Below are 13,294 nucleotides of genomic sequence, written 5' to 3' on the forward strand. Positions count from 1 at the left end.
AATGGATCAAGCGCCGGAAATACATACGAAGGAGGCGTTGAAAAGGGCGTCAACAACAGTACAATACAATACAAAGTGGTATTATATTTATTGCAAATAATTGTCGAAGTGTTTTACTTCTAAAAAAAATTATAATACAAATATACCGTATTAATTATAAAGAATGTTTAATTGTTGTTATGTATATTTAATTTCCGAAAAATTAACGAACACACGAAAAAAAACTACATTTCCCATGTCGCAAGTCTCTCCAGAACAAACATGGCCGCCTCCTGTACGGCTAACAGAGCTATGCTGCACAAATGTCTTCGGTTTAAAACTATGTCTAATGGTGTGTTTATCAGAAGAATATGGACGCCCGGGTCTAAATGTCAACTTCAGCAACTTCCGCACAAGTTACAGAGTGAAAGGTAATAATAATAAAAGGAATAAATCACACTCAATGTCATTTAGCACACTACTGTTAGCTTCACTGTCTCGTTTCTATAGTAACAACTTATATTATGCACAGAGGCGTGTAAGGGGAAATAAATCCTATTAACGTTTATCCTACTAACATTTTAGAAGCATGCTGCTTTATAAAAGGAAAGGGGAAGTGCGTAATACTTGATGTAGAGGTTTTCTTTAAGGAGAAGGTGCCACAGTGTGAGTGATCAATCAGTTTGTTATACTTATAAGGTGGTATCGAAATGTTGTAAGACTGGGGGTAGTTTTGTAACACCCCAGCAGATGGCAGCACAAGGCTGCACGCACACTCACAGAGATCACCAACCTTCATAAGTCAGTGTGCCAAAATACATTGTCCTGTGTACATCGGGAGCAAGTTAGAACAAAGAGCGTTGTGGAACTGGGCAAGAGACGTTTAACATGACTCAGCAAGTTTACTTTCGAGGTATAGTGGCACTCGTGCTTCTAGAGCGGAAAAACATCACTGGAAAACGATGAGAGATCAGGAACACTTTCTCAACCCCTGCAAAATGTTGGAATCATTCGGCAACTTGCATGATAATCGTTGGGGAACAATCCAGAAAATCGCTGCCAATATCGGTGTGTTATACGGAACAGTCCAGGCGATCCTCACATGTGATCTGAACATCCGTCGTGTTGCTGCCAAGTTCGTCAAGGGCTCCAAGAACTCGGTCAGCGTGCCATGGATGAACCGTCCTTCATGTTGAGGATCATTACAAACTTAGTGTATGGGTACAAACCTAAACGAAGTGAAGATTTTCACTTCATCTCCACAACTTAAAAAGTCGGGGCAGGTCCACAGGTCTTTTTTAACATTGTATTTTAAAAAACTCTCACATGTTGCCTTCAAATTTACATAAACATTTGTTTTGCATGCCGGTGAGTAAGATTTTCTAGATTACTAAATAATTTTAAAGATAAAATTAAACTGCTAAACAACATAGTGATGATGGAAACAGGGGTGTGTTCACTCCGCCATGCTGTGAATGTTTATCTTGTTCTGTTCATCTTGTTTACTCCCAAGTGCTCCTCAGCTGGTGGGCGTGGTTGCCTTGGAGATCCATGCGCAGATTCAGGCCACGTCCAAGCTGTTCTCCAGCTCACGTGTTGGATTCTCAGCCCCGCCCAATTCACACGTGTCCTTCTTCGACGCCTCGCTTCCTGGCACGCTTCCGGTGAGCTCACGAATATAGAATGATATATTCATATTAGATGGTTAAAGCTGGTGAGTATGCTCATGTTAGACAGATATAGTTGTATACTTATGAATATGTAATGCGATGTACTGTATGTTAGACCGGTATATGAGGTGAGTATGCTCACAGTTAAATACTTCACAAACACCATTACGGCTGTGATCAGTCAGCTGACTGGTTTAGCTAATGTCGTTAGCTTTAGTTTTCCTCTTTAAAGATGAAGAAGCAGTGCTGGTGAGTTAGGAAGTCTAATTCCTTACTGCTATTGTTTGTGTGTGTGTGATCAGGTTCTGAACAGGAGGTGTGTCGAGGCGGCTGTGATGACCGGTCTCGCCCTCGACTGCAAAATCAACACGAAATCTCTTTTCGACAGGAAGCACTACTTCTACGCCGATCTGCCTGTGAGTGCTTTATAGACTCTGGCCTGTTGCGACCTCATCGACTTGGTCGCCATAGTAACAGATTTTTTGCTGTTACTTTGGTAGTTTTCCCTCTTTTTTCCTCCCAGTTTCATTTCTTTAATATTTTTCCTTTTCTCTTTCTCATGTTCTTATAAAAAATATTGATTCCATCTCATGCTAACGTTCGTTCTTCATTCCACACTCTTTTACCCGTATATTCATAAGTGTGTTTCAAACTCATCCTCAGTCTAAAAACTGTTTGTGTGTGTGTTTGATGCTCCTAGGCAGGTTATCAGATCACGCAGCAGCGAGTGCCCATTGCAGTGAACGGATGTCTCAGCTTCAGTTATTTAGGTGGGAGGAAGAGGAGTGAGGTGATAACGAAGACTGTGAGAGTGAGACAGATCCAGCTGGAGCAGGACAGCGGCAAAAGTCTTCATGACGACCAGAGGAGCCGGACGCTCATCGACCTGAACCGCGCCGGTACCGCCGCTTACATCACTGCCAGAGTCACCGTCCACTGTTACTACTGCTACAGCTCAACATCTCGTACCTGACTGTGTCTGTCTGTCTCTCTCTTTCTCTCTCTCTGTATGTCTGTCTGTCTCTCTGTCTGTCTGTCCTTCTCTCTTTTGCTCTTTCTTGCTCCCTGTCTCTCTCCATTTGTTTCTCTGTCTCTCTGTCTGTCTGTCTCTGTCCATCTTTCCCTCTGTCTGTCTGTCCCTGCCTCTCTGTCTGGCTCTCTGTCTGTCAATCCATCTGTCCCTTTTTTCTCTGTCTGTCTTACTTTCTCTCTGTCCATCCATCTGCGTCTGTCTCTCTCTTGCTCTCTGCCTTTCTCTCCATCTGTCTCTCTCTTTGTCTTTTTTCTCTGTTTGTCTGTCTCTGTGTAAATCCATTCCTTTGTCTGTCTGTCTGTCTGATTAATTCTGTCTCTGTCCATTTGTCACTCTGTCCCTCCCTCTATCTCTTTCTTTCCATTTGGCTCTTTGTCTGTCTATCCATCTATCCTTCTTACTCTTTGTCTGTGTCTTCCTCTCTGTCTATTCATCGGCCTTTGTCTTTTTTCTGTCTCTCTCTTTCTCTCCCTGTCTGTCGATCTGTTTCTTTCTTTCTTTTTCTTGTTCTCTCTGTCTGTCTGTCTCTTCATTTGTCTCTCTCTCTCTCGCTCTCTCTCTCTCTCTCTCTTTGTCTGACCCTCTATTTCTGTCTCTCTGTCCCTCCCTGTTTCTCTTTCTTTCCATTTGGCTTTCTGTCTGTCCATCCTCCTGTCCTTCTTGCTCTTCGTCTGCCTCTGCCTTTTTTTCCTCTTCATTCATGTCTCTCTCTCTCTCTCTCTCTCTCTCTCTCTTTCTCTCTCTGACCTTCCATTTCTCTGTTTCTCTCTCTGTTCATCTGTCTGTTTCTTTCCTTTTCTCTCTTTTTCTCTCCCTCTCTCCCCCTCTCTCTCTCTCTCTCTGTAGGTGTGGGTCTGATGGAGGTGGTAATGGATCCTGACATGTGTTGTGGTGAAGAAGCAGCAGCTGCAGTTCGAGAGCTTCAGCTCATCCTACAGACACTTGGAACGTGCCAGGGAAATATGGCCGGTGTGTAACTAACACACACACACACACACACACACACAGTTCACATAACTATAATTTGATATGTAAATAATATTTTAAAACATTGTAATTTGTTTAAAGCTCTGTACAAATAAAATAACACCTGTCCTGTCCACACACACACACACACACACACACACAGATATGATAAATCTTCTCTCCTAATTTCATTAGCTTTATTTAACTGAAGACTTTCTAATCACTTTTATATTTCTAATTACTCCAGGCTTCAGGTTCAATCACGTTTATTCACATTCGGGCTTCAACCAGAGAAAATAATTACTTTCTGTCTTCATAATGAAAAATCCTCAGCGCTCCAGTTTAATCAAAAACCCCCTCAAGCACACTGTTTGTTTGCCTTTTGCTTACAATTTTTTTTTCCCTCCATCAGAGCACCGGCTCGGATTTTTCACCACTTCAGACTTTAATTCACCTGATTTTATGGAAATTGATTCCTTAATATTCAGATTTCTGCACAAGCCTCAAGTAATCAGTGAGGCCGCACTGACGGGGAAAGTTTCAAATGAGTTTCCTCCCCCTTCTCTCCTCCTCTCACTCGCTCGCTCAACTGTGTACGCAAACACCACAACGTCTCGCCTCAGAGCTTCTCGTCTCGGCGCGTCTCCTGACCTTTCATCACAAGCTAATTAGCATCCGTTAATTCCGGTTCATGTTAAAGTGGATAAACGAAGTCCTCGCTGGATTTAAATACCGCACCGGATTATCCGACTACATCTTACATCACTCAAGTGTCTGACCTCTTCTTAAAAGAAGAGGGCGGGGCTTATTCCCTGTTGTCACAATTATTACGACATTCAAAAATTATATGTTTTAAATAATGATTATATTTATTAATGGAAAAAAGCTTTCCAATTCTGCCGTGCCCTGTGTAAAAAGTAATTGCCCCCTCAAACCTAATAACGGGTTGTGCCACCCTTGGCTGCAACAACTGCAATCAATAATTTACAATAACTGGCAACATCACCATGGAGGAATTTTGTCCCACTCTTCTTTGCAGAATTGATTAAACTCAAGCCTGTTTAAGGATCTCTATCGGATTAAAGCCGGGACTTTAACTAGGCCTCTTCAAAATCTTAATTTTGTATGTTTTGAGCCATTCAGAGGCGGACCTGCTGGTGTGTTTCAGGTCATCCAAGTTTTTAAGTTTAAGGTCAGGAACTGAAAGCCGGGCATTTTCCTTCAGAATGCAGAATTTATGGTTCATGGATTATGGAAGGCCATCACACCACTACCACCATGTGTGACTGCTGGTATAATGTTCTTTTTATGGAACACTGTGTTTGTTTCATGCAAGATATGTCAGGATGCGCACCTTCCAAAAAGAAAAACGTTTGTCTCGTCAGTCCACTGGCAAATGTGAAACAAGCCTTTGTGTTGTTTTTGGTTAGAGTTGGCTTTCGCCTTGGAACGCTCTCATGGATGCCCCAGTCTCTTTTTATTTGTTGAACCATAAACACTGACCTTAACTGAGGTGAGTGAGGCCTGCAGTTCTTTAGATGTTGTTCTGTGTTCTTTTATGAGCTCCTGGATGAGGCGTCGTTGTGTAATTCTGACAGCCCGGCTTCTCCTGAGAATGTTCACCACTGTTCCAAGTGTTTTACATTTTATTTATATTACAGCTTTTATCTCTCTCTCTCTCTCGTTGTGTGTGCAGAGGGACAGCTGCGAGTGGATGCTAACGTATCTGTCCATCATCCTGGAGAGCCGCTTGGTGTTCGCACTGAAGTAAAGAACATCAACAGCGCTCGGTTTGTTGCCAAGGCAATCGGTAAGACTCTAAACTCAATACAGGATGTGTGGATTTATACAATCCGCATGCACCGAAACACACACACGCGCACACACACATTCAGCATGCCTCCATCCTGTAAATTTAAAAAAAAAACTAATTTAGAAGACGTCTTCTCCTCAGTACACATGAATACACACACACACACACACACACACACAAACCCTAAAGCACCACATTGTGTGAGCTGGTTTTTAATTTTTATAACTTCAGGTCTCGAGATTAAAGTGTGTAACTTTCGGTCAGAGCTTAGAACACACACTCATTAGAACTACACATGCATCACAATCCTAACACACACTCACTATAATCACACACTTTTCACGATCCTAACACACACTCGTTATAACTACACACTCGTCACGATCCTAACACACACTCGTTATAACTACACACTCGTCACGATCCTAACACACACTCGTTATAACTACACACTCGTCACGATCCTAACACACACTCGTTATAACTACACACTCGTCACGATCCTAACACACACTCGTTATAACTACACACTCGTCACGATCCTAACACACACTCGTTATAACTACACACTCGTCACGATCCTAACACACACTCGTTATAACTACACACTCGTCACGATCCTAACACACACTCGTTATAACTACACACTCGTCACGATCCTAACACACACTCGTTATAACTACACACTCGTCACGATCCTAACACACACTCGTTATAACTACACACTCGTCACGATCCTAACACACACTCGTTATAACTACACACTCGTCACGATCCTAACACACACTCGTTATAACTACACACTCGTCACGATCCTAACACACACTCGTTATAACTACACACTCGTCACGATCCTAACACACACTCGTTATAACTACACACTCGTCACGATCCTAACACACACTCGTTATAACTACACACTCGACACGATCCTAACACACACTCGTTATAACTACACACTCGACACGATCCTAACACACACTCGTTATAACTACACACTCGACACGATCCTAACACACACTCGTTATAACTACACACTCGACACGATCCTAACACACACTCGTTATAACCACACACTCGACACGATCCTAACACACACTCGTTATAACCACACACTCGACACGATCCTAACACACACTCGTTATAACCACACACTCGACACGATCCTAACACACACTCGTTATAACCACACACTCGACACGATCCTAACACACACTCGTTATAACCACACACTCGACACGATCCTAACACACACTCGTTATAACCACACACTCGACACGATCCTAACACACACTCGTTATAACCACACACTCGACACGATCCTAACACACACTCGTTATAACCACACACTCGACACGATCCTAACACACACTCGTTATAACCACACACTCGACACGATCCTAACACACACTCGTTATAACCACACACTCGACACGATCCTAACACACACTCGTTATAACCACACACTCGACACGATCCTAACACACACTCGTTATAACCACACACTCGACACGATCCTAACACACACTCGTTATAACCACACACCCGACACGATCCTAACACACACTCGTTATAACCACACACCCGACACGATCCTAACACACACTCGTTATAACTACACACCCGACACGATCCTAACACACACTCGTTATAACTACACACTCGACACGATCCTAACACACACTCGTTATAACTACACACTCGACACGATCCTAACACACACTCGTTATAACTACACACTCGACACGATCCTAACACACACTCGTTATAACTACACACCCGACACGATCCTAACACACACTCGTTATAACTACACACCCGACACGATCCTAACACACACTCGTTATAACTACACACTCGACACGATCCTAACACACACTCGTTATAACTACACACCCGACACGATCCTAACACACACTCGTTATAACTACACACCCGTCACGATCCTAACACACACTCGTTATAACTACACACCCGTCACGATCCTAACACACACTCGTTATAACTACACACTCCCTATGATCCTAACACACACTTGTTATAACTACACACTCGACACGATCCTAACACATTGTGTGTGTGTCTGTGGTGGTCTGGTGTTAATGTGCTGTAGATTTTGAGATCCAAAGACAGATTGAGGTTCTGCAGAGTGGAGGCACGGTTCTGAACGAGACAAGATCTTTCGACAGCAAAACCGGGTAAAAAAAAAAAAATATATATAATGCATTACACAACACTGACACTTTATACTTAAATTTGTCTTAAAAATTGTTTTACTTCATGCTACGAATAACACACACACACACACACACACACACACAGGGTAAAGGTGTTTAATAAACTGCTAACAGGGTGTCAAGTCTCAAAAGCTTTCTGTTATGACACATTTAAATTAAATCTCTCTTTTTGTCCTTCGTAGAACGACTGTACCAATGAGAGATAAAGAGGGTCTACAAGACTACAGGTGAGTACTGAAGATGTGTGTGTCACAATGAAGACGAGAGAAACATGGAGGAAACCTATGTGATTCCAATTATTTATTTTCAGTCTTCTTTCGTTTCCTGTCTTTATCTGACCCCCTCTCTCTTTTTGTCCCCTCATATTTCTCCATTAGATTTATGCCAGAGCCCAATCTTCCTCCTCTGTTTGTTTATGAGGGCGTGTCCTCCGTGCCGCATGGCGTTGACCCCGCCCACGTGGTGGTGATTGACAGACTGAAGGCCCAGATCCCTGAGCTGCCCGGCGTAAAGAGGGCGAGACTAATGGAGGAGTACGGCATCCTGCCTGAGCACAGCTTTACTCTGGTGGTGAGACAGCAACACAGACGGTAACACACACAGACAGACAGGGACATCAAAGGATCCCTTTGAAATTCGGGTTCAAAGAGAATAGTAAATATAAATGGAAAGATTTCTAACAAATGACCGAGCAGAACATCCGAGTTAATGACCGTATGCTTTTTCTAAAGTGTCATCTTGTGTTAAAAAACAAAAACTTATCTGCAAACATTAACTTTTACCAGAATGAAGACGGACTGATGGACTTTTTCGAGCAAGTCGTCCAAAAGACTAACACGGAGCCTAAGAAGCTGATTGGCTGGGTGATAAAGGAGCTGATGGGGAACCTGCACCAGCAAAACCTAAAAGTTACCCAGAGGTCAGCAAGCTCTTACAGTGTCATGTGTAGTGTAGTGTACTGTATTACTAGTCTTTTTCTTCCCTTCATGGTTCCCATGGCAACTACTAACAACGGCAACAGAGATAGTAGTTAATTACGTCATATGTTTATATATAAATAAATGTGTGAGAACTCCTCATGCAAAAATAAAATCTGTCTGCATTTTGCATTTATTGAAAAAAGTGTCATGAAGCCATGTTTAGTATCTGAGTGTCTGTCTCTCACCGCCGTCTCTCAGCCCCGTGTCTCCCGAGGCTCTCGCACAGCTGCTGAATCTTCTCGAATCTGGTTTCATCTCCTCTTCTGCTGCTAAAGTGGTGAGTTTTTTCTCTTCTAAAACAGGAAGCTCTAAAGTGCATGATTTCCTGTTTAGGTGCACCTGTAGCATCTCAAATCTAAAACACTACAGATTTACTTTTAACCCAAGATGACTTTTAACCGCCTGACTTGTGTCTCTACGTTGCAGGTATTCCAGGAGATGTGGAGGGCTCCGGATAAGGGTGTCGAGCAGCTGGTGAAGGAACTGGATTTAGGGCTTATCAGTGATCGAGAGGAACTCGTAAAGATCTGCCAGAGAGTGATGGATGCTCATCCTGATCTGGTGAGGCTTACCTGAGCTTACTCGAGACTGAGACTGTAGTAAAATCTAATGTGAAATACATACCTGTGGCTCACTGTAAGAGGCCTAGTACCTAAATACACACCTGAGAATGACCATACTAAGCTCTGATACACACTTCAGACTCGTTCTTTATCATCCTTACACACAAGAAATTCGCATGTCATAACTCAGCTGAGTAATTGTCATCGATGTAATAACCTCCGTCATCACCGTTATGCACCCCAGACTTGCAGCAATAACCCCCATTATCATTTTGGACCCGATACTCGCACATAATAACCCCCGTCATCACCGTTATGCACCAAAGACTTAACATAATAACCCTTGTCATCACCATTATGCACCAAAGACTTAACATAATAACCCTCGTCATCACCGTTATGCACCAAAGACTTGATGTAATAACCCCCGTCATCACCGTTATGCACCTAAGACTTAACATAATAACCCCCGTCATCACCGTTATGCACCAAAGACTTAACATAATAACCCTCGTCATCACCGTTATGCACCAAAGACTTAACATAATAACCTCCGTCATCACCGTTATGCACCTAAGACTTGATGTAATAACCCCCGTCATCACCGTTATGCACCTAAGACTTGATGTAATAACCTCCGTCATCACCGTTATGCACCTAAGACTTGATGTAATAACCCCCGTCATCACCGTTATGCACCTAAGACTTGATGTAATAACCCCCGTCATCACCGTTATGCACCTAAGACTTGATGTAATAACCTCTGTCATCACCGTTATGCACCTAAGACTTCATGTAATAACCCACATCATTACCGATTCGCTTTAATAACCCCCATCATCGCTAAGCCCCCCCGAGACTTGCAGTAATAACACAAATTGTCATTGTTACACACCTAAGACTCACCAACCCACCAAAGACTCACTAAACACTACTTAAATACAGATGATCACTAATTTCTGTGGTGATGTTTTTGCCCTGCAGGTGCAGGTGATCAGAGGGGGCAATAAGAAGGTGCTAAATAAGCTCATGGGTGCCGTTCAGAAGGAGTCCAAAGGTCGAGCCGATCCAGTCCAGCTCAGAAACATTTTGGAGGAAATGACATCATGATTAAAAAACCAGAGTGGAACTGATATTTGGTTTAGATATCTGATGACATATGGACAGTTTTAGTATTCTTCTAAACTGGAACCTCAGAAAAGCCTTAGTGATGAACTGAAAGGTTGGATCATGTGAGTTTATCGTTTACGACGATTCAGCATCGTTTGTGCTTATTATTTACATGTTCCTGTTGAAACTGGGTCAACGTAAATGTATTATATTTTGTATAAATGGCTTTAAATGCGGAGAAGAATGTATTAATATTTAAATAAAGGTAAAACGAACCACCTGCTTGAAAATCTATTTTAATTCTTATTTTAGTGATTAAGTGTCTGTAAAGGCCAAGAGTTAATGCATTTTAATTAAGCAGTTAGTGCATCTGTAATTGCACAGCGTTCATGGTGTAATAAAAGTACGGGAATAAGAACTGGGAGAGGTGAACTAAAAGAGGTGCTGACGAAGAAGAGAAATGTTGTTGCTCTAAAATCCAAGATGCACACGGCGAAACCCTGGGGGAATACACAACACACCCACACACACACATGCTGACTTTGTGTTTTATTTGAGTAGACAAATTTTTTTTTAGGTATTTGGCAGGAGAAACAGGAAGGGGTGCTAAAACTTTTAATCAGAGCTACAGATGGGTTAAAATCAGTGACTGTACATCCACAATGTGAGGTGATAGGCTGATCTTACAGCCTGCTTGAGAAAACATTGTCCGACTAAAAGGACACAGCGCTGCCTTGTGGCCGGTTCTCAACATTACACTGTGAAGAACTTTATTTATTAAGGACTGCTGATAATATCAACAAAAAGAATCTAATTTATAAATGAATTGGCAAATAAGTAAAGGTTGCATGATACGCATGTGTGTTTTATATTAGATTTATTGTTTTAATGTACAGAGCTAGTCAAAAACTCCAATAGGTTTCCTGAAGGGGAGTTTTGAAGCTCACCTGTGTTGGCAGGAGCTGGCTCTGCCTAAACCCCTGGTTAATCCATAAATGGGCAAAAGGGAGGAACCACCGTAGCCTGGCTTACGATTGGAACACGCCAAGCTAGCTAGCTTATTTTAACTTAACTAAAATGCGAAGGTGGCCCGTGTCAACGCCTATATTTCTTGTGGTAAGTTTTACTATACTGGTTCCAGTCAGATGGTTAACTAAAGCGAACATAACAGACAGCAGAGGTTTGACATCCGCAATGCAGCTGTCACTCAAATCAGCCACACCCCCAATTGCGCATTATTTTACGACTTAATATAATTGTATCTGATGAGGTACATAAAAATTTACCCCCTGTAGAGTAGTTCTGAACAGGAAATCCAGCTATGGAGACCGAAACTTTTGGACCAGCGTTATTTGTTGTTGGTCTTTCAACTGCTCCCGTCAAGGGGCTCGTCACAGCTGACCGTCGGCACAGGTTTTACGCCGGATGCCCTTCCTGACGCATTTTATCCGGGTTTGGGATGGACCTTGCATCCAGTGGCTGGGGGTTTGGGCATTGGCTGGGAATCGAACCCAGGCCACGTGCCGCACCAATCACTGAGCCACCAATACCCGATTTTTTTGTACCACAACATAGACACATTTATTTCTGTTGTTCAGTCCAAGTTGAACATTTTAACATGGGGCTTTATGGGGGTGATCTTACTTTATGAGTGAAGTGCAAGTTTTGGTACTACCGCCTTGGACTTGTTCCTTTCCTTTCTCTCTCAGAAACCATTAACACCCTCAGACCACACAAACACAATGACAAGTGAAGATCGTTTCGGGAAAAATAATTTATTTCTGCTAATCCACAAAACCGTCTTTTAAAAATATACCTGATATTTTTAAAAACCCATATAAATATCTTTGGAATAAAACTAGTCCTCTGTGGTACTGTAAATTAAAGACAAAGAGAAGAGAAAAAAAAGTCAGTAATAAAGGCACACATCAGGCAGAAATATGCAATCATAGCTCAATAAGCTCATGCTAAGCTATCCTGCTACCTAACTACGTAACTAGCTATCTTTGTGATTCCTATTAGACTCGATCCATCCTTGTGCTAGCATGAAGTACGAATCCCAAATCAAAACGCTAATCATAAGTGGTACATGTTTGAAATCAGGTTAGTGTCACACACGTGTGATCAAATGTGAAACGAGCTGCTGTGATTCCCGTTCCCCCGCGTACTAGCATGAGCACGACTAGCTTTCTGTGTAGCTAGCATTACATCATGATTCCTTCTCATTACATTACACTGATGACTTTCTTTGCTAGCAATGTTTTCACAATCCAGGTCTAATCGGAGCAAGAGAGAATAAACTCTGATGTTGTTAGCATGGCGTGCGTGTGTAATGCTAGCCGACCTCATGTTTCTATTCATAATTAGCATTTTAAATTAGTGTTTCAAGATTTAAATTCAATATATATAAAATTTAGGACCCATCTCTCTGACTAGCAGAGCCGGACAGTAACGGAGTACATTTACTTGAGTACAGAACTTAAGTACAATTTTGAGGGCTCTATACTTTACTTGAGTATCATTTATGGGGGGTACTCATGACTTTACTTAAGTACATTTGAGAGGCAAATATTGTACTCTTTACTCTGCTACATTTCCATCCATAAGCGTGAGTACCCGCTACTTCTTCTAAAAAAAAAAAGGAAAAAAGGAAAAAGTCAACTCCATGGTCAGATAATGGTTTAAATAAGAGACGAAACCATGGATGAAGACGCAGCAGGTCCATCCCGGGAGTGTGCCAGCCCGTGGCCCCACTTCGCCAAACTATTTGACTTTTCTGAACAAGTTAATGATAGTTTTCGCTTCAAGTGTTTGCTGTGCTTACAAAAACAGAACTTCATCACCGCCTACAAAAATTCATCCTTCAACTTGCGGAAGCATGTCAAGGTACGTACATTGAAATAAACTTCCTTACATTTCTAAGCTAGATTCTAGCTACAGAAA

The 13,294-nt window shown here is 42.1% G+C and overlaps 1 protein-coding gene across 1 annotated transcript; it reads left to right on the plus strand.

Annotated features, from left to right (window-relative positions):
- The first annotated feature begins 261 nt into the window (after positions 1 to 261).
- gatb (glutamyl-tRNA(Gln) amidotransferase, subunit B) lies at positions 262 to 10,629 on the plus strand. The gene is made up of 13 exons (XM_053480096.1): positions 262 to 410; positions 1,493 to 1,643; positions 1,952 to 2,065; positions 2,350 to 2,548; positions 3,529 to 3,651; positions 5,345 to 5,458; positions 7,575 to 7,659; positions 7,881 to 7,925; positions 8,076 to 8,268; positions 8,484 to 8,617; positions 8,877 to 8,955; positions 9,105 to 9,239; positions 10,226 to 10,629. The coding sequence occupies exons 1-13, from the start codon at positions 262 to 264 to the stop codon at positions 10,349 to 10,351; spliced, it is 1,647 nt and encodes a 548-aa protein (XP_053336071.1). The 3' UTR covers positions 10,352 to 10,629.
- Positions 10,630 to 13,294: the final 2,665 nt, after the last annotated feature.

Source organism: Clarias gariepinus, chromosome 20 (assembly GCF_024256425.1).
Source record: "Clarias gariepinus isolate MV-2021 ecotype Netherlands chromosome 20, CGAR_prim_01v2, whole genome shotgun sequence".
Classification (NCBI taxonomy): domain Eukaryota; kingdom Metazoa; phylum Chordata; class Actinopteri; order Siluriformes; family Clariidae; genus Clarias; species Clarias gariepinus.